The sequence below is a fragment of the Impatiens glandulifera genome, chromosome 7, assembly GCF_907164915.1.
Source record: "Impatiens glandulifera chromosome 7, dImpGla2.1, whole genome shotgun sequence".
Lineage (NCBI taxonomy): Eukaryota > Viridiplantae > Streptophyta > Magnoliopsida > Ericales > Balsaminaceae > Impatiens > Impatiens glandulifera.
Window position 1 is genome coordinate 48032644 of NC_061868.1, and position 24490 is coordinate 48057133.

General features: G+C 29.3%; 4 protein-coding genes across 4 annotated transcripts; 3 read left to right on the forward strand and 1 right to left on the reverse strand.

Annotated features, from left to right (window-relative positions):
* Positions 1-368: 368 nt before the first annotated feature.
* Positions 369-1957, forward strand: LOC124945448 (transcription factor bHLH71). The gene is made up of 3 exons (XM_047485893.1): positions 369-774; positions 1257-1709; positions 1781-1957. Exons 1-3 carry the CDS (start codon positions 436-438, stop codon positions 1868-1870), a joined length of 882 nt encoding a protein of 293 aa, XP_047341849.1. The 5' UTR covers positions 369-435; the 3' UTR covers positions 1871-1957.
* Positions 1958-7956: 5999 nt separating this feature from the next.
* On the reverse strand, positions 7957-9045 carry LOC124910464 (RING-H2 finger protein ATL51-like). Its single transcript, XM_047451106.1, has one exon. The coding sequence runs from the start codon at positions 8968-8970 to the stop codon at positions 8155-8157; it is 816 nt and encodes a 271-aa protein (XP_047307062.1). The 5' UTR covers positions 8971-9045; the 3' UTR covers positions 7957-8154.
* A 1337-nt stretch (positions 9046-10382) lies between these two features.
* Positions 10383-11394, forward strand: LOC124910738 (protein TORNADO 2-like). The gene is made up of 2 exons (XM_047451419.1): positions 10383-10896; positions 10964-11394. Exons 1-2 carry the CDS (start codon positions 10396-10398, stop codon positions 11273-11275), a joined length of 813 nt encoding a protein of 270 aa, XP_047307375.1. The 5' UTR covers positions 10383-10395; the 3' UTR covers positions 11276-11394.
* A 2998-nt stretch (positions 11395-14392) lies between these two features.
* LOC124910100 lies at positions 14393-14989 on the forward strand. The gene has a single exon (XM_047450721.1). The coding sequence runs from the start codon at positions 14393-14395 to the stop codon at positions 14987-14989; it is 597 nt and encodes a 198-aa protein (XP_047306677.1).
* The last annotated feature ends 9501 nt before the right edge of the window (positions 14990-24490 follow it).

The window sequence follows — 24490 nt, forward strand, 5'->3', positions numbered from 1 at the left end:
ATTCATAAAAAAAAAATGTGGCAAAATATATATTTATACATTCATTTAATTCATAATTTTCTTTTAATTTTTTTTTTTTAAGATCACCAATTTTTTTTTTTTTTTAATGTCACTAAAATTGGAATTTTTAAATCCGTGCCTATAAATTTATATTTTATCATTATCTCTAATTTAAGTTAAAGTGGTTTATTTTTTTTAATTTACTTAAACGAATTATAACTTATATATATCTACCCTTCTCTCTCTATATATATATATTAAGAACGAATATTAATTAAAATAGTATTAATTTATTTAATTTAAAAAATAAAATAAAAAGCTATAGGTGGGGTTGGGAATTCCTAAAAGCAAATGATTGCAGTTCTGATCTTCTTTCTCTCTATAAATTACACAAAGTCAACACAAACTTTTTCTAGAGCTTATAGACAATTAGTAATGGCCGTCGAAGCTATATCCAGCTCCTCCACCGACCTCTTCAATTTTATCATCTATGACACCATTTCTGCCGCCCCTTTTTCCTCCACCACCGCCTTCTCCGACAAAGAACCACCGCTTATGCCGCCACACCTACCTCTTCATCAGCCGCCTTCTTCATCGGATGTGCAGCAGGGGCGGAAGAAGAGGGTCAGGAGGAAGCCCAAGGTTTGTAAGAATAAAGAAGAAGCAGAGACACAGAGAATGACTCACATTACTGTCGAAAGGAACCGCCGCAAACTTATGAACGACCACCTCTGTCTCTTGCGCTCCCTCATGCCCGAATCCTATGTCCAAAAGGTAATTAAGTAATTCAGATTTAACTTGATTCGAAATTATCAATTCTCTAATTTCTTAAATATTTAACTATTGCATGTGTGAGATGTAAGCAAATAGATTTAAATTAATATAATATTGCACAAGATCAGTAGTCATTAATTGAACTAGATAGAATTAGTGAAATAATGAAATAAATCATGAATCCAATGTTTAAAAAATATATTGTTTTGAATTTGTGAAGTATGAGAATACATATAAATGGGGACAGTGAGAAGGAATATTGCAGTTTTTGGTTATGTGGGTATTCATCACTTTTTCGGGAACTGAGTTTGTGACATTTCAAGCATTTATTTATTTTTATTTTTTCATTCTAGAGATGGGAGTAGGACCATTCAGAAGATGGCCCAGATGGGTCAATAATATAATCATGATCTATATATATTTTATTATATATTTATAAGACCTTATAAATAATACATTTTAATTTGACACTTTTATAATAGGGTGACCAAGCTTCTATAGTAGGCGGGGCTATTGAATATGTTAAGGAATTAGAGCACCATCTCCAGGCACTTGAAGCTCAAAAGCTTATTTTTCTGAGAAAACTTAACCAACCGACATATCCTCTGCTCTCGATCGGCGAAGGCACCAACAATGTCATAAAGGAGGATTTAGAAATTGATCAGCTCAAACAACAACCTTTTGCACAATTTTTCGAATGCCCTCAATACAAACAATCACAAATTGACAAGTTTTCATCTAAGTGCAAGGCATCGGTGGCAGACATCGAAGTCACTTTGATTCAAACACATGCAAATCTCCGTATCCTCGCCAAAAAATGCCATAGAATTCAGCTTTCTAAGATGGTTTCCAGCTTTCAAGCACTTAACCTTGCTATCCTTCATCTAAATCTAACCACATTTGAATCTTTGGTTCTTTACTCCATCAGTGTTAAGGTATAATAATACTATTACAAATAAATTGGTTTGATAATTAATATTAGTAATTCTGATATATATATAAATAGGTGGAAGAAGGATGTCATTTCACATCAGCAGATGACATAGCCGATGCAGTTCACAGCATGCTCAGAATGTTCGAAATCGAAACTATTTAATTAATCTCGTATCTAGTTTACAGTTTACAGTTGGTTATCCACTTTGTTAGTTTGTAATTACTATTAAGATATTATCCATATTTTCTTAATTTGTCACTTTTTTCAAGCTATAGATCATAGTTAGAATTACTTAGAAATGTTTTTCATATTAAAAATAATAAAATGTGTTTGCCAAAATAATTTTTGTTTGTGTTTATACTGCAAGTCTACAAGCAGTTATTTTTTTCGAAAAAGAATTATAAAATTTGTAATTTATCCAAAAAGTGTCAATTTATATACAAAATGACACTAGAATTGAAGTAATGAAGATGGAAAAAAACATAATTAAATCCTCTTTCCATTGAATTGTATTTGTATGATCAATAATGACAATAATCAATACTTTAAGTAATGTCATTATTATATAAAGGCTATAATCAAATTAAAAATACAGTTTTGATAAATAGATAATAACATGTACCATATTTGATAACATTCACTACATAGTTTACATTACAGTACTTTGGAAAACATCCTTCAACAAGTGTCGTAATTTTTTTTCTATTTCTTTTACATATGTTGGTGATGTTTTTGTAGTTTTGTCAAGAAAAATTAAGGAAACTGATAAAATAAAAAAATGTGAGTTAAAATATTGAGGTGACCATGAAATTGTGCTCCATTAGAAATTATGTATATATAATTTGTTTTTGAAATATCTATGTTTGATGACATTGTGTTACTTGAATACAACTATTGTCACGGCCCCCATTTCTAGTCTAGTGACAAAAGAATATGAATATTTTGATCTTCTTTGAGGTCCTAAGTTTGAACTCATAAGGCGACACGTTTGACTCGTTTAGTTAAATTGATTGAGTGTGTTTTCAGATTATACTCTTAGTTCGAGTGAATTAGTCGCCCCTCGAAAAAATTATGAAACTTATAGTTTTAATAAAGAAAAAAATTGTCACCTAAGTTGTGATCACTCTAATTAAATTAAATTTATACTGAGTATAATTTATTTATTTTTTAAAACTAGTACATATGAAAAAATGAAAGTATTTCGACTAAACAAATAATGACAAAAACAAAATTAAAACGTACCAAAGACAATAAGAAAGAAAACAAAGATAATAAACATGTACCAAAAGATTAACATGCAAAGAAAGAATAATGATATATTTTCAATCGATTTTATAATTTTTTCAGAACAAATATCAGATATCGACGTTATGAATAATACAAATCGATCGAAATAAATAAATGAATTAAAGTACGACAATTTTTTCTAGCGAGATATTCCACCAAAGATATTAAAGATAATAATCCAACTATTTAGTCCGTCCATTTCTAGTGTTTTGATTCAACCATCTAACAATTAAGGAGAGATTTAGACCACCTACTAGATTTTAGTAATGCTCTATAAGGGAATTCAAATATTTCACCAAGACAATACAAAAAGATTAAACGTTGATTCAACAACTATAAAACACATCAAACAACTATAAGACACATCAAATAGCGATTAATCATATTAAATTTATAATAGTATAATCATAAGGTGTTTAATTTAATTTAAAAGTAGTACTATAGAAAATTAATTTAAAATGAGAGTTTGTTTGGATAGAATATTTTTAAATAAATTTTTGATTATTTAAAAATGTTGATTATTGGTGATTTTGAAAAAGGTGTGTTTTTTTTTTAAAAAAAAAAAAGTCAAAGGTTTTTAATAATATTTTTTTTAAATTATATTTTAATATTTTAATTAATGAATTAATTGATGAGAGGTAAAAGAAATAATGTTTAATTATAGTTAAATTTAAAAAAAAAAATGTTATAAAACTATTGTATGTATCCTATTTAGTTTCCAAAATTGGGACCATTGTGCAATTTTTTTTATGATTGCGGGAAGATCAATAATGTTGGTCAGTCAAGTAATTCATGTTACTGTCTTCGTCTATAAGACATTGAGAGTCTACTACAATCTTTTTACTTTCAAGTTAAATTTAATATTTCTATTTTTTTATTGTATTGTTATTCATTCTTTCACCTTTTAACTCACACAATTACAAGCAAACCATCTAACAAATTTTTTTAGGACTGTATTATTTTTTACTTGTTCCTGGTTTAAGACTTTGATTTTCTTACTGTAATTAATAACAAGTAAAAAAAACAATTTAAATATTTTGGCACTCATATTTTTTTAACATGTAGGTACGGTATATGATGATGATTCACCCCCTTATCTTCTAGTTTTGTTTGTATTCTAAAGGTTAACCGGTAGCCTCATTAAAGCCTCTTGTCTTCTTGCACCAACAGTCCATTCAAACACCCCCAACTTTGAAATTCTAAGTCACCTTAGCTAACAATTTTTATCCACCTATTTCTCGAAAATGTCCTTCCCCAAACACGCCATTTACATCTCGCAATCTCGAGAGATGTGCCTTGAAAACACAAACATGACAATTTGCGTTCCTCTTAGCTAGCAATGCAAATTGTTTTTTTTATAATTACACATCAAATCCATCCTAAGTTAGCTAGTTGTAGTGCCCTCGATCAACCAACAACGACGACCCTCCATAGCCAGAGTCAGTTGATGAAAAGTCATGAGCAAAGCTAGCAAGAACATAACATAGCCAGGTCCAAATGGCCTAGATGTGGGGGCAAATTAAGTTGCCTATTATATTTTGTCTAGTAATTAAGATGATGCATGGTACCTCTCATAATCTCTTTATGGGACCCTCCTCCAACTTGACCATTCAGAACCTCATTTTTATATCTTATGATTCTTGCATGGCTTCTATTATTGTCCTTTGCTTCCATCCCTATCTTCACCTAATGAGGGTAAACTTGTACCATTTTTATATATTCTTCTTTATTCAGTAACATTAAATTATTTTGGAAACTGTTCCAATGGTCAATACATGAATTTGTCATGTCTATAAAAAAAACAAATTTATATATGTATATCTATAAGTTTTTAATTTGGTTGTTTCATAATTCAGATACATTTAGTTTAAATTAAAAATAATTAATAAATAATGTATTCATTGTTTTAAGTGTAAAAATTTGTCTTCCCTTAAAACAAATTAATAAGATTTTTTTTATAACAAATTTAACATTTAGATAATTAATTTGAACTTTGAGACTCATATAGGCTGAACGAGATTGATTGATGATTTGTGATTTAGTAATTAACATGTCAAAATTTGGACATATATTAAAATTTAAATAACTTTTAGTATTAATAGTGTATCATGAACATTTTTGTTTGTTTCTACGCTGTAATTAGTTCATTTCACAACTTAGGCCCTAACAATTTATACATTGTAAGTTAGCACCATCCGTGTTTGTGTTCGTGTTAATTTTTTAAAAATAAATAATATATATTAACATTTTATCATTTATATGTTATTTTGTTAGTAATAAATTATTTTTTATTTATACAATATTTAAATTATTAAATTATTTTTTGTTATAACTATTTTAATTAAAAAAAATATTTTTTAATGGTGACAGAAGTTTAAAAATAAAATAAAATAAAATAAAAAGATAATAATAATAATAATAATAATAATAATAATAATAATAATAATAATAATAATAATAATATAGGTAAATAAGAAGGATAGTGAATGAGCAAGGCTTGGCCTTTGCTATTGCCAAAGAAAAATAGTGATCGAATGAGGTACTTATGATTCCTTGTATGGCAGGATTTTAAAATCTCAAGAATAAAATAAAATTTTAAAATTATATTAATATATAAACTTTAATTTATGGATTGAAATATATATATATATATAATTATAAAAGAGTATATAATATATATTGAGAAATAAATAAAGATATAAAATATTTTTATAATTAAAAGGGTTTTATTATTAAGATAGTTGGTCCCCAAATAATTTAAAATTCACTAAAAATCCTATTAAAGATTATTGTTTTAGGAATAACAGAATATTTTATTTTTATACATTTATAAACTTAAAAAAACAACTAATATTTATATATATTTAAGTCATTATATAGTGCCAACGGTTGGATCATTGTTTAAAATGTTTTTTTACTAGGACAGCCGTGAGAGTGCACTGCCCTGGCACTGGCACTGTGATCTCTAGATCATTTATTTTCATTATTATTTTTATTTTATCTACTTATTTATTATTTATAATAATATTTCGAAATACTTTTATTAAGAAAAAATAATAATTTATTTGATTTAAAAAAGAAGAAGCTAGCTAGAGGTGGGGTTGGGAATTAAGGGTTTATTACCATTTTTTCACTATTACTAGTTAGAGATTTGGTTAGATCAATATCAATAATAACAGAAAATCCCTTCTACATTAATATTCTTAAATATATAAATATTGCATGTGTGAGTGGTAAACAATAACTGTAAATTAATATAATAATGCACATGTTTAAACAATTTTTTTTTCATTTTTAATATATATATATATATATATATATATTATATATATATATATATATATATATATATATATATATATGAAACTTTAAAAAAATATATATATATAATATTTCACATGATTAATAATCAATAATCATTAATGGAATTAGTGAAACAAGAGTAATAAATCCTAAATTCAATGTTTTTCTAATTATGAAAATTAATTTATTTTCAAAAAAAAATGTATGAAAATACATATAAAATGGGGACAGTAAGGAGGAAATCTTGCAGTTTTTGGTTATGTGGGTATTCATCACTTTTTCAGAGAACTAATTTGTGACATTTCAAACATTTATTTATTTATTTATTTATTTATTTCATTCTATAGATGGGAGTAGGACCATTCAGAAGTCACTTTGTATTCTAGCCTTAAAATGCCATCAAACACTTAACATTACTATCTTTCATCTAAATATAACAACATTTGAATATTTGGTTTTTAACTCCATTAGTGCTAAGGTATGATAATATTAAAAGAATTAAATTTTTTAAAACTTGATAATTAATATTACTAACTCTAATTTATATATGTGGAAGAAGGATATCATCTCACATGATCAGCAATGACATAGCATGTGCGCAGTTCACAACATGCTGAAATATTTTAAATTACCTCTATTGTGTTAAGTATTTAATCTCGAATATGTAATTAGTTTATTGTTTGTTGATCCACTTTATTAGCTTGTAATTACTATTAATATATTATTCATATTTTCTTAATTTCTCCCTGTTTTCAAGTTATAGTTAGTTAGAATCTTAGAAATGTTCATATTAATATTAATAAAAAAATTGCCATAAATTTAGAGAATTGGGAAGTAATTTCACCTTATTATATAATTATTATTATTTTTGGGTTAGTGCCCTAAGTTAGGCACCCGCTAACTCTAGTTTAATTAAATTTATTAGAGTATAATTTCTTTATTTTGTAAAAATAGGTCATAAATAATGAGTATTTTAATTAGACAAACCAAAAAATGGAAGAAATTTCTTTTATCAAGGACAATGAGAAGAGAAAACAAAGTCATTAAGTCAAATGCACCAAAAGAATAACTGACACGAAGCAAAATGCACCAAAAGATTAACGTGCACAAATGTTTTAAAAAAGGCGATAATCTTTCTAATCAATTTTATAAACTTTCAAGAACGAAGATGTGATACAATTGTAATAATGACATTGTGGATGATATACATGTTGAATTTCTTTTCAACTGAATAATCCATCAATATATATTAGGAATAATAATTCAACAATTTAGGCTCATCATTTCTGGTATCTCGATCTCAACCTCTCAACAATTATGTAGACACTTAAACATCACTAACTATATTTTAGTAATGCTCAGTCGGGATTGTGTCAAAAGACTCTCATAATTCCGACTTTTAATATAGTTGCTAGTGAATGAATATTTGAGTTTCAAGTTTTCTTTTAAGTTCTCATGTGTAGTACAATTATAAATATAAACGATTCAATTTTAATTGTGTATTCCTCCGTGCTTGGTCTTGTCATGACATAATATGTGGCCACAAAATACTATTAATTAAAATTTAATAGAGGTGATGATAAATCAATGTTATAAATTAATCAATGACTTTTTGTGCTAGATATAATATTTGTGAATTTAAGATAGTTTTATTAAACAAGAAGAAATGTCCAATTTAAATTATGGGCTGAAAATAACAACTCTCAACACACACACAATTGAACTAGGTAGCAACTAAACTTTCAACATTGTACATGTTAGTCTCTCTACTACTTGATTATGTTGCAAATTCATCAAAACTTTAAAAAAACATGACTAATCATGAAATGATAATGAAGTCTCATGTAACTTTTTGATCACAAAACATGATCCACCATGGACATTGACACAGTTCTCCTAATCTCTCTGTTCATCTCATGTTCTTCATCTTTGATCTCAATTACGGTGTCTAGCCTACCCAGATCGCTCATAGCTCTTATAATCGTCTTCTTTGGGTTTCCTTCATCTTGAAGTGGCTCAGCGTTTTCTTCAATGGTGGTATGGCTGTCATTGGAAGGGGGTTCTGAAGATTGGTTAGAGAGAAAGACGACAATATTGGCTCGACAAAGAGGACAATTGGAGTGAGACTTTAGCCAAGTGTCAATACAGTTAACATGGAACGGATGGTTGCACTTAGGTAACAGTTTAAAACTCTCATCATCTTGAAATTCACTTAGACAAACAGAGCACTCTGTTCCTTGAACAATTGATCCATTTTCGGGTCTCTTATACTTGAAAATCGCAATTGACTTGATGAGGGACTCATCTAGGCCCGTCCCAGTTACAAGCCACGGTTCGTGGATCATGTGGTTAGTGTGATTGTGATCATGGTCCTCATCGGCCTCGTTTTGAGCTCGGTCTGACTCGTTTGAATTATGCGAAACAGAGTTGACACAGTATTTGGAGATGACGAGGTAATATGTGACAAGAAGGAAAGCACTTGCGAGAAGTCCGATGATGGCGATGAGGAGAGTAGAGGGGGTGGAGTGGCCGGAGAATTGAAGCGGCGGCGGAGGTGGAGGAAAGAGGATGTTGTAGCACCATTGAGGACAGTGGAGGCTGCAAAGTGTTTGGGAACAGTCTTTGGAATTGGTATAAGGTGCCCAAATTTTCGGATTGCTTAATGATCCCATACCCTAAGAGATTTTTTGAACTTGGAGAATGTTTCATGAAAGGTGTCTGATTTTGAGGAGATAGAGAAATTTGTGATTATGAACAGAGGAGGTATAGATGCAATTTGCAAAGAATATGAGGAAAAAGATGGAGATGATAATAATATTCCCATCATCAAATGCATTGCTTTCTCTTCTTTTCTTGTTCTTTTTTTCTATCTATCTTTAATTTCTTTAACTTTATCTTGGACAAGATGTTAGTTGGGAATATATCAAAGTAGTAAATGCACCTACAATATTAACTCAATTTCCTTGTAAATTATTGTTACTTTTATTTAATTTGAGACATTTGTTATAAATTAACATCCCTAAGTTCTTAGGTGTAGAAATAGTGTAACACCTGTAATTATTTATCATTTAAGATTTTTCACTTTGCTTAATTAATTCCAACAAGAGTATAAAAAATCCCTTAATTTGGGACATATTTCAAATATGGCACTTGGCTGGTGGGATTGGGTATATATTCCAGTTGAAAGTTTAGAAACCTAGAAGATATCTTATCTTGTAACTTTAGAAATAAAATATTGAAAGTGACTAATAATATATCACATTTAATTAAGTATGTACAAAAACAACCGCTTGGGCTTTGTTTTTTTTCTTATATAAGCTATGTGTAATAAGATGAGGATGAGGCATATTAAAATATTCATTTTAAACCAAACTTAAATTTAATTCAAATAAAAGTTAAATATTTTATTTTATTTTGTAGATGATATATATATTTGTAGCTATATCTAAGTAGTTTCAAATTATTTTATTTTGTACTAATTTAAAAAGTTTTAATGAAATTATTAAAATTATGTTTTTAATGTTAAATTAAATTTAAATAACTAAATAAATTAATGTCACTCATAGTAATTGTTATGTATTTATCTTAATAAATTTATTGATATACATTTTATAAAAAAAAAAAAAAAAAAAAAAAAAAAAAAAAAAAAGAAAAAGATATCAACTTGAAAAGAATGGCTTGATTCAAGATGATTGGTTGTAGTAAGATTGTCTATTGAAAATAAAATAATGGATTGCTGGTGTAAAAATAATTGGGCCCAATATATATGGGGCTATCAGCTACCTAATCCCATGATATTGATAATGGGCCGAGTTTAAAATTTAGTTTGATAGGAGGTTATTGAAATTTTATTGGAAGTTTACCCTTTTTTAAAAATTCAACATTCTAACAATTAAATTATTTATTTTATTAAATTTAAAAACAAATAATATTTTAATAATTAACCAATTAAAAATTCAAATAATATTTTTCATTTTATCAAACAATTTGTATTTTTTAAATATTAAAAAAAAACTTTGAAAGAAGCTAGCTCTAAAGGTTATTTTACAAGACAAAGTTCAAACTTCAAACCTATTGTCTCTTTCTCTCTAAATGCCATGGCTGTCAAAAACATTAATGCGATAGGATCCATCAACTTCGTGGCCGTTCTCCTCTCGATCCCAATCATATTGGCCGGAATATGGCTGACCACAAAAGCCGATAACTCGTGCGTGAAGCTCCTTCAATGGCCTATAATTCTTTTAGGAATCATGATCTTGGTCGTGACCTTAGCTGGCTTGGTGGGTGGCTTTTGGCGCGTGCAATGGCTCCTCATTCTCTACCTCATTTCGATGCTAGTCATGATTATCTTACTTGGGTTTCTAGTAGTTTTCATCTACATGGTCACAATAGGAGGATCCGGCCACCTACCGCCGAGCCGAGCCTACTTAGAATACAAACTCGACGACTACTCTGGTTGGCTTCGCCGAAGAATTCAGAATCCTTGGCATTGGGATGGAATCAGAACTTGTCTAAGCTCTTCTACAACCTGCGCCGAACTTAGCCAGAGTTATCGAATGGCTCAAGATTTCTTCAACGCACATCTTTCACCTTTACAGGTTACAAGCAATTAGCAAATCAATTTATAAATAATTTATTTAATTTAATTTGGTTATGTTATTTCAGTCTGGATGTTGTAAGCCGCCTACGGATTGTGGGTACACGTTTGTTAATCCAAGTTATTGGATAAGCCCTATAAATAATGCGGCGGGCATGGACTGTTTGCAATGGAACAATAATCAAACAGAACTATGTTATACATGCGACTCGTGCAAGGCGGGACTCTTGGCTAATCTTAACCGCGAGTGGCGTTACGCCAACCTTATCCTCATTGTCACATTTGTCGCACTCATTTGTGTCTACATAGCTGGTTGTTGGGCCTTCCGCAGAGCCAAAACCGAGAGTTTATTTAGCCAATACAATCAAGGTTATACCTAATTAATTATTATATGTGTTTTGTGTTAATGGTATCGAATATCTAGGTCTAGTCTGTTTCTCTTTTGGTGTTGTCTATGTCATTGAAAAAAGATATTGAATTTTTGATGGTCGGATAAGAAAATGATGTTTGTTTTGGGGATTGATGAAATTATGTTTGAAAAAAAAGACCAAATTGCACGAGAATTCCTGACAAAGGTGAATGTAGTTTACATGATTTGCGGGGCCATGCACCGAAAGCAATTATATATTATACAAATTTTTATTTGAAAACTCCTTTTATCCAATTTTAAAATTTCTACTTTATTTTATAAATTTAAACATCCTAGTTTTATTAGAATAGAAGGAAAAAAATATTTAAGTTTTTAATTATTAAAATACATTTTTTATATTAAAATTTTAAATTTAATAAAAATAAAATAAAAATATTTTAATATTTTATTAAATAAAATAAATTATTTGAAAAGTTAAGAATGAAAAATTATGAACTTAATGAATTGTGAGCAAGAAAAAGTAAAGTCTATATTATATCTATGTTAAAATCATGATTTATAATATACCTCACCAAAATAATTTAGTGAAGACCAAAATATTATAAGTTCGATTATATTTGAAATCATTTTAAATTTAAGCGGAGTACTTCTAGTTCTACTTTAAGGAATTATTTTGTATTCTACAAGGCAGATTAGGTAGTTTAATTTTTATTTATGAAGTATAAATTGTTTTATAATACTTATTTGCAAATTTAATTAATAAATTTTCGAACACCGGGTTATCTCTTAAAATAAATGGGGCTTACTACTATGGGCTGATTAGTCTCAATGGGCTTTACTTTTGTAGCAGGACTCAGTAACCAGAATGGTATACAATTATAAAATATAAAAAATTTGATCTTTGATAACTTTTAAAATAGTTATATCATACCATTTTAAATTTATTGTTTTATGTTTTTACTATAGGATAATTTATAAATAATTTTGATTTTATAATTTTATATAATTTTAATAAAATAAAGTGAATTTATATTTAATATATATATATATATATATATATATATATATATATATATATATATATATATTACTTAATCAAATAAATGAAATCATGCAGTTAGTTTAATTTATAATTATAACTTCTTTTGGGATATTTATTTATTATTATTATTAGAATTCATTTTATACTGAATTATATATAAATAATAATAATATATAATTAATATTTTTGTAAGTAACTCTAAAGGGTATGAATTTATAAATATTTATCGATTTGATTTGATGTAAACACTCGCTTTTAGAAGACAGGTTCGCTGTTTACTATCTAAGTAATGCTTAATATATTTGTAAATCAAACTAGAAAGTCTATCATCTTCTCCAAGAAAAATAAAAGACAATATGGTCTTAAAAGAAATTATAAAATGTCTATATATATAAAAACACATAAGTAAAAATGAAAAGGAAAGAGATTAGAACATATATAACATGACTTATTGAAAAGAAAAGAAAAAAAACTATTTTCCTAGTTTATTTCTTAGTATTTAATGCATATCGAAACAACTTTGACCAATCGACCTAAAACATTAATCAAGGAGCTTTGAAAATGGATAGATCAAATTAATATCAGGAATTGGGGCGGTGCTTCTCTATATAATATATGATGTGGTCCCATGCATGCACGTTATTTATAATTTAATTTATAGTTAGTAATTTTTATTTATTTGATAATAATAATAATAATATAAATTCTTAAAACACAAAAATAGTAATCATGTGTTGTGCCGACTTCCAACTTCACATTGATTATTGGTTGATCCTTCATTTTCATATTAAGTAATTAATTAAACACTTAATTAATTTGATACCCTACCAGACTAGCTAGCTGCCGTCCTTCTTAATTCTCACTTTCTCCTGCAAAACAATTAAGTGTCGGCCAGTTGCAACTCCTTAATCTGTCTCTTAATTATTTATTTTTATTTATATTTAATTAATATATATATGGGTCCTAGCTAGGTCCTTGCTAGAGGTGACACCTACATTATTATCATAAAACATCATCTCATGCATCTTAATTAATTATTTTATAATTAATACTGCATATATATATATATATGTCACATGCATCTTATTATACTATAATGTAATCAGCAACCATCATTTGCATATGATCATGTATGATATCAAAAGGTTGAGATAATGAATTTGATCCATTTAATAAAAAAATATTATTGATGGGATTATATATATATATATTTAAAGTTCATTTATATTATATAGTAAATTTTCGAAAAAAACGATTAAATTCCTGATAAATTCTATCATTTTCCTGAACGAATATCTGAAAACATCATAATAATATGATTATAAATAATATGCATTGAATGAATACGACCATTGAAAGTTAGACCATTACTCTCCAACTAGATAGTCCACCAAAACATAATTAGGATGGTAATCCAAATATTTAAGTTTGTCATATCAGCTGTATCAATTTAAAACTCAAAAATTACTCAAAAACTAGGACATCTTCAATTAATCTCAATAATACTACACAAAATATTTCAAATACTAATATTCATTTTTAATGTAAAAATGAATGAGGGCTAGATTATACATTTTTGTGACAAATATCACAAGCAGTATGCGATAAGTCTATATATATAATCACTAGCAAGAAAACAAATTAATTAAATTAAACCCTAAATATATAATAATATAAGAAGTGATATTTTAATATAAAAATTGTATATCCCATTTGGATATTTATTATTAATATATAGTTAGCGGGTTTTGCGTAAGAAACAGACCCACTAGGGGGGGCAGTGTCACTATTAAAGAAGCTGGAATAGTTTGACTACCTATATAGCTTTCCTATTTTGTATTCTATTTACTAATAACTGCCACTAGCTAGGACTTGTTTGGTTATTTATTTTTTTATACACATTCTTCACTCTCCAGCTGTTCTGCATGTGAATCTAGTACTTTAATATGTAGATTCTATTATATTTATTTGTTTAATATTAAAAACCAAGTATTATATATACATATCAAACACCTCCTCTCCCACTCTCCTTTATCTTCTTCTTCTAATAAATAGAAACAAAAACAGAAAGACTATAATATAATCATGTCTTTCTATCCAGACGAAGAAGAATTCTGGAAATGTCCAAAACACCCATCCAAACGCCGCCGTACCGGAATCTGCCACGTCTGCCTCCGCGACCGTCTCATCACCCTCTGCCCTAATTGCGCCCATCGCCGCCCCTGCGCTTGCTTCGTCTCCTCCGGCAGGAATTCTTCATTCTCTCTCTTGACTTCCGGCAACGCCGTCGTCGGCCGTGTCTCCAATCTCATCGAAAACGAACCCTCCTTTCACCGATCGATATCCGATGGGAATCACTTACTCCGGTCAATAACCGCCGGAGACCCAATCTCGAATAACACGAAATCAACGGGAAGCCGGCGACATTTATCATTCTTATCTGTGTTCAGAAATAAAGAAAAACCAAAAGAAATTGATCAGAATTATTGTCAGACGGATAATATAATGATGACGAGATCGAGATCAGTTTACATTCCGACAGTCAATAACAATAAATCTTCGTCGGAAAAATCAAAAGGTTGGTACTTTCCTAGTCCGATGAAAGTTTTCCGACAATCCAAAACCTCTAAGGTTGTTCAAGAACGTTCGCCGTTGCACATCGGTAATTCATTAGCACTCTAATAATGTAATTTCTACCTTAATTAAGTTACTAATTAGTGATTAAGATTATTATGTAATATGTATTGTAATTTGTAGGCGCCTTTTTTGAAAAATTAATTTTCCTGAATTTGTTTCTCAAATTCAAATTATTCCAGTGATGTGTGGACAGAGTTTTAATTTGAATTTGAGAAACAATTCAGAAATTGGGCCCCAAATAATATGAATCTTAATTTGTTGTTTTATGTAATATTAATATTGTGATCAGGTCAAAAGTACAATATATATATGTATATGAAACATATATTTGTAATATTTCGATATAATTAATTAATTTATTTTTTTATTGTTGGTGAAATTATAATTATGAAGAAATCGATCAGTTGGTAAATGATCAATTTATATATGTTTGTTACAATTAATAGACGTCTCTCTATAGATATTTTAATTAAATGGTTGGTGTAACATGGAAGTATATAATGATCATATATTGGCATTATAAATAATTAACAACATTTTTTTTTGTGTGGTGATATGCGTTGGGTGTTATATATTATTGTTTTTATGATGGGATCATGATTGAATTGACAATTCATAAACAAAATTAATAATATATATTTAATATTATATGATGAAAACAGACAAATCAAATAATAATTATTTAACACAACTTATTTTATAAATATCATAAAAATTTGAATACAAATGATAAATAGGGATATTGTATGTATTTTTTTTATAAAGGTTATAAATACCAAATTATTTTGGGTTATTTAAGGAAAACACTAAGACTGATAGAATATTTTGGTTTTTAAAATTAATAATTTGAATAATATATGATAGATTATGAGATAACAATCCATATAAAACAAGGACTAAAAATTGTGTGGTCTTAAAATGTGAGACAGAGATATGGATTATTTATAAGTAAAGGCTTTATATAAAAATGAATAATAAAAATGAATAATAATAATAAAATGGGCCTGGATGGATGCATGTGGAGCTTTATAATTTGCAGTTGCACATGCAATGGAAATACTGGTGATGAAGTTGTCTTCTTCCCATTTGGCCACATTCATCAATCAAAGAATACAAACAAACATGTCTGATTCTTCTTTATTATTTATTAATGACCTCTCTTTTATTGGAGCCCGCAAAGATATATATCATTAATACTTCTGTAAATTAATTTATTGGTAGTTCAAACGTAAAAAATCAATGTATTAAGAACAAATTGATCCTAATCCTAAGTATTATCAAATTGGAGTTGAAGTAGGAGTTATAATTTTAATTTTGAAATTGTGTTAAGATCCTAATCCTAAGTATTATATGATTAAAATTGTCTACAAAATATTTAGGAAAAAAACACATTTAAATCGTAATAAAAATTTATTTAAATGTAAATATTATAAAAAAATGGCTCAATTAACCTCGGATAATAAATCGAGTTATTTTTTTGAAATTTTATATATTTTTTAATTAAATATTCATTTAAAAAAAATAAATAAATAAATAAAAAATTAATTAATTATAAAAAGAAAGAGAAAAAAATGAATATTTAATTAAGAAATATATAAATTAAAAATAATTACTATGTTTATTAACCTTTTAAATCAGTCAATTTTTTTATAATATATACGTTTAAATACAATTTTATTATCTAACTGAACTACATAAGTTTAGATGCCTTTTTAAATGTTTTTTTTCCAAATATTTACTTGATAGAATTGTAAATTATTTCGAGTTATAGTGTTTGATTTTGCTGGGTATATAAATTATTAATCTCAATACTAATATAAAATAAATATAGTTAATGATGAGAAAAAGGTCAAGATGTATATATATCTAGAGATTAGAATCATACATTAATAAAGAGAACTTAGACATGATTTATGTATTGGATCTAGACATAATTATTTGTTTATGTATAAGATAGGAGAAATATATATATATATATATATATATATATATATATATATATATATATATATATATATATATATATATATATATATATATATATATATATATATAACAAAACAAGAATGTTGAGGGGATTTGGTTTGATTTGATTTGTATTAATTTAAGCATATTTTGTGTTTTATTAATCATAATTTATCAACAAAGATGTTACTCTTTTTATTTTATCTTCAAAATATCTATATATTTTAAAAATGATAAAAATAGTTTAATCATAACCAAAAAGTGTAACATGAAAAAAAGTGACAAATAAAAAAATAATAACAATTAACTTCCCGACCGTCTACACAATTTTCCACAATTTTCCGAACAAATCTTATAAACCATCGTAATAATAAGAATATGTGATACGTATCGGACAACTACTGTCATTGAATGTTTGTCGAAATTTTTTCTAATGAAATACTCTATTAGAAGATAACTGAGATTATTACCCAAATTCGGAGGTCTTGTTTATCATTTAGCTCAATCCAAATATTTTAATAATTACCCAAAAACTCGGGTATTACCAAATGAATCCAAGTCTTTTATATATATTTATATTTATATTTATATTTATATTTATATTTATATTTATATTTATATTTATATTTATATTTATATTTATATTTATATTTATATTTATATTTATATTTATATTTATATTTATATTTATATTTATATTTATATTTATATTTATATTTATATTTATATTTATATTTATATTTATATTTATATTTATATTTATATTTATATTTATATTTATATTTATATTTATATTTATATTTATATTTATATTTGTATAAATGTCATCCCAATAATACAAAAGTAGAACAAAAACAGTGTTCCTAGTATGGGTTATTCACAAATAACATGTTCCTTTCTTTATTATGAATGAAGGGAGTTATAATTTGAGTTTATTCAAGTAAAATAACTTTAAGGATATAGTTAAAAAAAACTGTAATATTTTAATATTTTATTTAATTATTTGAATGATAAAATTGATTAAAAAAATAAACAAAAATAAGTTAATATTAAAAATGTTAAAAAATTCGTTTAAAAACGTTCGCCTTCCCAAAAAACAATTTTCTCGACTTTTAAGAAATAAATACAAAATATAAAAAAAAATAAAAATTTTGAAATAAAATTAAATCAAATTGGGGAATTGTTTAAAAATCAGTTTGTGACTAAAGAATCGGCACCTGAATTTTTATAAAATTAGGAAAAATAAATTATTTGGCATGTAAAACAATAACGCATTTGAAAATAAAAATTTAAGGGTTCGGTGCTTGGTTACACGTGAAAAAAGGCTTTTGACAAATGTCTCACATGCCCGTTAAAAAAACAGTTCTTACTTCAACAATTTTGGCCTTTAAAAAAAATATTATTATATTTTAGACATTTTATATCACACCGTACTAAATCTTAATGTTAAGAATGTATCTTATTAATGCTTGAATTAAAAACATAAAATATTATGTAAAACGTATAAACAATAAATTTTCAAGAAATATCATTTAAACATGTTTTGACGTAATAACAAATTAATCATTTCAATTCATTCAAATTATTAATTACAAAATAAAACATAAAAATTAAATAAATATAGTAGAGTTTATAAAATAATATTTAAATCATAAGTCGAGACATTTTTCTAATCCTACTAAACACAATTAAAATATCAATTGACATGTATTAAAATATTAAATTATAATTAAGTTTGTAAAACATATAAAATTATTTTTAAGATTTTTAGAGTCCTAACAAAAATTATAAAAAAATATTAATTTAATATGAAAACAAATCATGACTAATAAATTTTAATTTACATAAAAAAAATTAACTTTCTTGTTAATTTTGATTTTTTTTATTTTTAAATTATTAATAATTTAACTAATAATAAATATTATATAGTAAAATAAAAATAAACAAAAATGTGGCATAATACAGTATGGACTACAAGCCTAACAATGGATGAAATTTGGGCCTCTATTTTCAATTTATTTATTTGTTTATGTACACTTAAAATAAATCAATGTTAGGCCCAAAATAATATATATTCAAAACCCATTGATGTATTTTTTTTTTTTGGTTAAATCTAGCCGGTGGGTTTCAAATCTCGGATTTGACCCACGAGTTTGGAAAGGTTTCGAATCCCGAGTTTAACCCACGGGTTTGGAATACCATACATTCAAACAATGATCGACAACATGAAGAACATGGATCTTCATGCTCCTTTTCAAAAACCGATTAAACGTAAAACCTAATAATTACTATAAAAAACAATCATCAATTAGGTTAGTGTGGATCGATTAGGGAACCAAACCCTCAAATCATCATCATATTTCTTTTTGAGTCACCCTTCTTGAGCCTCAACTCAGAACGGGCGACTCCAAAACCAATATCAAAATATCAAAACACAAACCTGTTACACTAAAGCCAAAACATCCTACAAATTTAACAAATAAACTCAAAAGAAAAGTAAAATTTTCAACATATAAGAACAAAGATTTAGAATAAATAATTAGGAAGACTCTTATAGTATATCAGATTTAAAAGAATCTTACAGAAGAAAAAGATCTTGAACAACTAACCCAAATAACTATGTTCTAGTTAACTCTCTCACTCTTCGATCTAGCTCTTCTTTTTTTTTTCTTTTTTTCTTTTTTCCCTCCTCCCTTTCTTCGTTTGCTCCATCTCCTTTTTATAGGCGCGTTGAGAGTTGATTTCGACACGATCTTCTCGGCGGTCATAAGGGAGACTAGATTCAGTCGACCAATAGGGGACAATGCGGTCTTCTCGGCGGGCATTGGGAGACCAGATCCAGTTGACGAATAGGGGAGATTCTTCTACCCTTTTTGTCGACGATCATTTTTTGAGAAAATGTTTAGAGAGGCGAGAGCCTCGCTCTCCTTTTGGAATGGAAGGAGTCAGCAGGGGAGGAAATGAGGGTTAAAAAATCTTTTTTTTTTAATTATCTTCAACTAGGGTCAGCTCATTTGGATCTTTTCGGATTGGGCCTGCTCAGATGGGCCTGTTCTGATTGGACTTTTTTGTTTAGGCTTATTTCTTTCTTTTTAGTATATCAGGTTTAAAGGAATCTTATAGAAGATAAAAATCTTGAACAACTAACCCAAATCACATTGTTTTAGCTAACTCTCTCATTCTTTGTCACTCCGAGAAGATAAAAACTGAAAAAATAATCGGGGGTTCTTCGATGTGACTCTTCTTTTCTTTTTCTTTTATCCCCTCCTCCCTTTCTTCGTTTGCTCCATCTCCTTTTTATAGGCATATTGAGAGTTGATTTCGACGCGATCTTCTCGGCGGTCATAGGGGAGACTAAATCCAGTCGACGAACAGGAGACGATGCAGTCTTCTCGACGGGCATTGGTAGACCAGATCTAGTCGACGAACATGGGAGATCCTTCTGCTTTTTTTGTGGCCGATCATTTTTTGAGAAAAGGTTTATAGAGAGGCGAGAATCCCGCTCTCCTTTTGGAATGGAAGGAGTAGGCAGGGGCGAAAATGAAGGTTAAAAATCTTTTTTTTAATTATCTTCATCTACGGATAGCTCATCTGGATCTTTTCGGATTGGGCCTGCTTTGATTGGAATTTTTTGTTTGGGTTTATCCCTTTCTTTTTAGTATATCAGATTTAAAAGAATCTTACAGAAGATAAAGATCGTGAACAACTAACCCAAATCACTATGTTCTAGCTAACTCTCTCACTCTCTGTCACTCCGAGAAGAAAAATTGAAAGAATAATGGGAAGAATGTCAATTTTGTTTAGAAAGATGGAGCGATGTGTCAAATTTATTTATAAAGTTGTAAAATTCTATTTTTGTATATGAAGTTGTCAAAAAATGTAAAAAATATTTAAGATAACGGAAAAAATTTAATTGGGTTAATATTTATCCACGTGGCATCCACCTATTATATATATATATATTTTAATTATTTTTCTTTTTCATTTCAAACAAACCTTTTTTTTAGACCTAACTCATCCTACTTCACCAGCGCCCCGTTGCCGACCTCTTCACCAGCAACCGCTGTCGCCTCCCTCGTCACTAGTAGTCTTCGTCGACGCCCTCTTCACCAGCCGACGCCATCGTAGCAGAACAGAGTACATGAATATGGTACTTACGGGTATTTAATGGCCCCAATCTTCCAATCGACATGACTGACAAGCTTAATTGTAAGATACCCGAATTCTCGTTTGGGTTTTTGGAGGCGATGGTGATTTGTAGAGTGGAGGAGAGAAGATTCAACGGTGGCGGAGGCGACGACGAGAGGTTGAAGGTGAAGACAGTGGCATCTTGAATGAATGTGTAATTTGTAGTATTCGGCGGTGATGGCGGTTGTTGGTTGATGGTGAAGAGGTTGGCTGTAATTTGCAATATTCGGCGGTGATGGCGGTTGCTGGTGAAGAGGTCGGCTGCAATTTGCAGTATTCGGCAGTGATGGCGGTTGCTGGTGAAGAGGTCGACTACAATTTGCAGTATTCAAAGGTGATGGTGGTTGCTGGTGAAGAGGTCGGCTGCTAGAGGATGGAGGTTAGCTATATAAAAAAAACATAGGATTTGTTTGAAATGAAAAAGAAAAATAGATTAAAAATATATATAATAGGTGGATTATACGTGGATGCCACGTGTATACAAATTTAACGCCGTTAGATAACTTCCGTTATCTTAAATATTTTTTACATCTTTTGACAACTTTATATACAAAAATAGAATTTTACAACTTTATAAATATACTTGGTACTTCGCTCAACCTTTATAAATAAAATTACCATTCTTTCTAAAGAATAATTGGGGGATTTTAATCTGGCTCTTCTTTTCTTTTTTTCCCTCTTCCCTTTCTTCGTTTGCTCTATCTCCTTTTTATAGGCGTGTTGAGAGCTGATTTTGATGTGATCTTTTCGGCAGTCATAGGGGAGACTATATTCAGTCGACGAATATGTGAGCATTGGGAGACCAGATCCAGTCAACGAATAAGGGAGATCCTTCTACGTTTTTTGTCGCCGATCATTTTTTGAGAAGAGGTTTAGAGAGAGGCCCTCACTCTCCTTTTGGAATGGAAGGAGTCGACAGGGGCAGAAATGAGGGTTAAAAAAATCTTTTTTTTAATTATCTTCAACTAGGGTTAGCTCATCTGGATATTTTCAGATTGGGCATATTCTGATGGGCCTGCTTTGATTGGACTTTTTTGTTTGGCTTATCCCTTTCTTTTTAGTATATCAGGTTTAAAAGAATCTTACAACAGATAAAGATCTTGAATAGATAACCCAAATCACTATGTTCTAGCTAACTCTCTCACTCTTTGTCACTCCGAGAAGAAAAACTAAAAGAATAATTGGGGGTCTTCGATCTGGCTCTTTTTTTCTTTTCCCCCCCTCATTTTCTTCGTTTGCTCCATCTCCTTTTTATAGGCGTGTGGAGAGTTGATTTCGAAGCGATCTTCTCGACGGTCATAGGGGAGACTAGATCTAGTCGACGAACAGGGGACGGTGCGGTCTTCTCGTCGGGCATTGGGAGATCAGATCCAGTCGACGAACAAGGGAGATCCTTCTGCCTTTTTTGTTGCCGATCATTTTTTGAGAAAATGCTTAAAGAGTAGCGAGAGCCTCACTCTCCTTTTAGAATGGAAGGAGTCGGTAGGGGCAGAAATGAGGGATAAAAAAATCTTTTTTTTAAATTATCTTGATATAGGGTTAGCTCATTTGGATCTTTTCAGATTGGGCCTACTCTAATGGGCCTGTTTTGATTGGACTTTTTTGTTTGGGCTTATTCCTTTCTTTTTAGTATATCAGATTTAAAAGAATCTTACAAAAGATAAAGATCTTGAGCAGCTAACCCAAATCACTATGTTCTAGCTAACTCTCTCACTCTTTGTCACTCTGAGAAGAAAAAACTGAAAGAATAATTGGGGGTCTTCGATCTGACTCTTTTATTCTTTTCCCCCCCTCATTTTCTTTGTTTGCTCCATCTCCTTTTTATAGGCGTGTGGAGAGTTGATTTCGAAGCGATCTTCTCGACGGTCATAGGGGAGACTAGATCTAGTCGACGAACAGGGGACGATGCGGTCTTCTCGTCGGGCATTGGGAGACCAGATCCAGTCGACGAACAAGGGTGATCCTTCTACCTTTTATGTTGCCGATCATTTTTTGAGAAAATGTTTAAAGAGAAGCGAGAGCCTCACTCTCCTTTTAGAATGGAAGGAGTCGGTAGGGGCGGAAATGAGGGTTAAAAAAAATCTTTTTTTAAAATTATTTTGATCTAGGGTTAGCTCATCTGGATCTTTTCTATGGGCCTGCTCTAATTGGTCTTTTTGTTTTGGCTTATCCTTTTCTTTTTAGTATATCAGATTTAAAGGAATCTTACAGAATATAAAGACCTTGAACAGCTAACCCAAATCACTCTGTTCTAGCTAACTCTCTTACTTCTTGTCACGATAAGAAAAAAACTGAAAGAATAATCGGGAGTTCTTCGATCTGGCTCTTTTTTTCTTTTTCTCTCTCCTCCATTTCTTCGTTTTCTCCATCTCATTTTATAGGCGTGTTGAGAGTTGATTTTGACGCGATCATCTCGACGGTCATAGAGGAGACTAGATCTAGTCGACGAAAAAGGGACATTGCCGTCTTCTCAGCGGGCATTGGGAGATCAGATCCAGTCGAAGAACAAGAGAGATTCTTCTACCTTTTTTGTAGCCAATCATTTTTTGAGAAAAGATTTAGAGAGAGGCGAGAGCCTCGCTATACGTTTGGAATGGAAGAAGTCGACAGGGCGGAAATGAGGGTTAAAAAATCATTTTTTTAATTATCTTCGAATAGGGTTAGCTCATCTGAATCTTTTCTTATTAGGCCTACTTTGATGGGCCTGCTCTAATTGGACTTTGTTTGGGCTTATCCCTTTCTTTTTAGTATATCAGATTTAAAAGAATTTTACAGAAGATAAAGATTTTGAACAGGTAACCCAAATCACTCTATTATAGATAACTCTCTCACTCTTTGTTACCCCGAGAAGAAAAACTAAAAGAATAATCGGGAGTTCTTCGATCTGGCTCTTCTTTTCTTTTTTTCTTTTTTCCCTCCTCCCTTTCTTCGTTTGCTCCATATCCTTTTTATAGGCGTGTTGAGAGTTGATTTCGACGCGATCTTCTTGACGGTCATAAGGGAGACTAGATTCATTCGACGAATAGGGGACGACACGGTCTTCTCGGCAGGCATTGAGAGACCAGATTCAGTCGATGAACATGGGAGATCCTTCTGCCTTTTTTGTAGCCGATCAATTTTTGAGAAAAGGTTTAGAGAGAGGCGAGAGCCTCGCTCTCCTTTTGGAATGGAAGGAGTCGGCAGGGGCGGAAATGTGGGTTAAAATAAAATTCTTTTTTAATTATCTTCCCTGCTCTAATTGAACTTTTTTTATTAGGCTTATCCCTTTCTTTTTAGTATATTAGATTTAAAGGAATCTTATAGAAGATAAAGATCTTGAACAGCTAACCTAAATCACTCTATTCTAGCTAACTCTCTCACTCTCTATCACTCCGAGAAGAAAAATTGAAAAAA

What these genes read in the sequence shown, in the direction of transcription:
- LOC124945448 (XM_047485893.1), top strand. Translation starts at nt 436, where the DNA reads ATGGCCGTCGAAGCTATATCCAGCTCCTCCACCGACCTCTTCAATTTT. An exon ending in CCGAATCCTATGTCCAAAAG is followed by an intron (nt 775 to 1,256) that starts GTAATTAAGTAA and finishes CTTTTATAATAG; the next exon opens with GGTGACCAAGCTTCTATAGT. An exon ending in TTTACTCCATCAGTGTTAAG is followed by an intron (nt 1,710 to 1,780) that starts GTATAATAATAC and finishes ATATATAAATAG; the next exon opens with GTGGAAGAAGGATGTCATTT.
- LOC124910464 (XM_047451106.1), bottom strand. Translation starts at nt 8,970, where the DNA reads ATGGGATCATTAAGCAATCCGAAAATTTGGGCACCTTATACCAATTCC.
- LOC124910738 (XM_047451419.1), top strand. Translation starts at nt 10,396, where the DNA reads ATGGCTGTCAAAAACATTAATGCGATAGGATCCATCAACTTCGTGGCC. An exon ending in CACATCTTTCACCTTTACAG is followed by an intron (nt 10,897 to 10,963) that starts GTTACAAGCAAT and finishes ATGTTATTTCAG; the next exon opens with TCTGGATGTTGTAAGCCGCC.
- LOC124910100 (XM_047450721.1), top strand. Translation starts at nt 14,393, where the DNA reads ATGTCTTTCTATCCAGACGAAGAAGAATTCTGGAAATGTCCAAAACAC.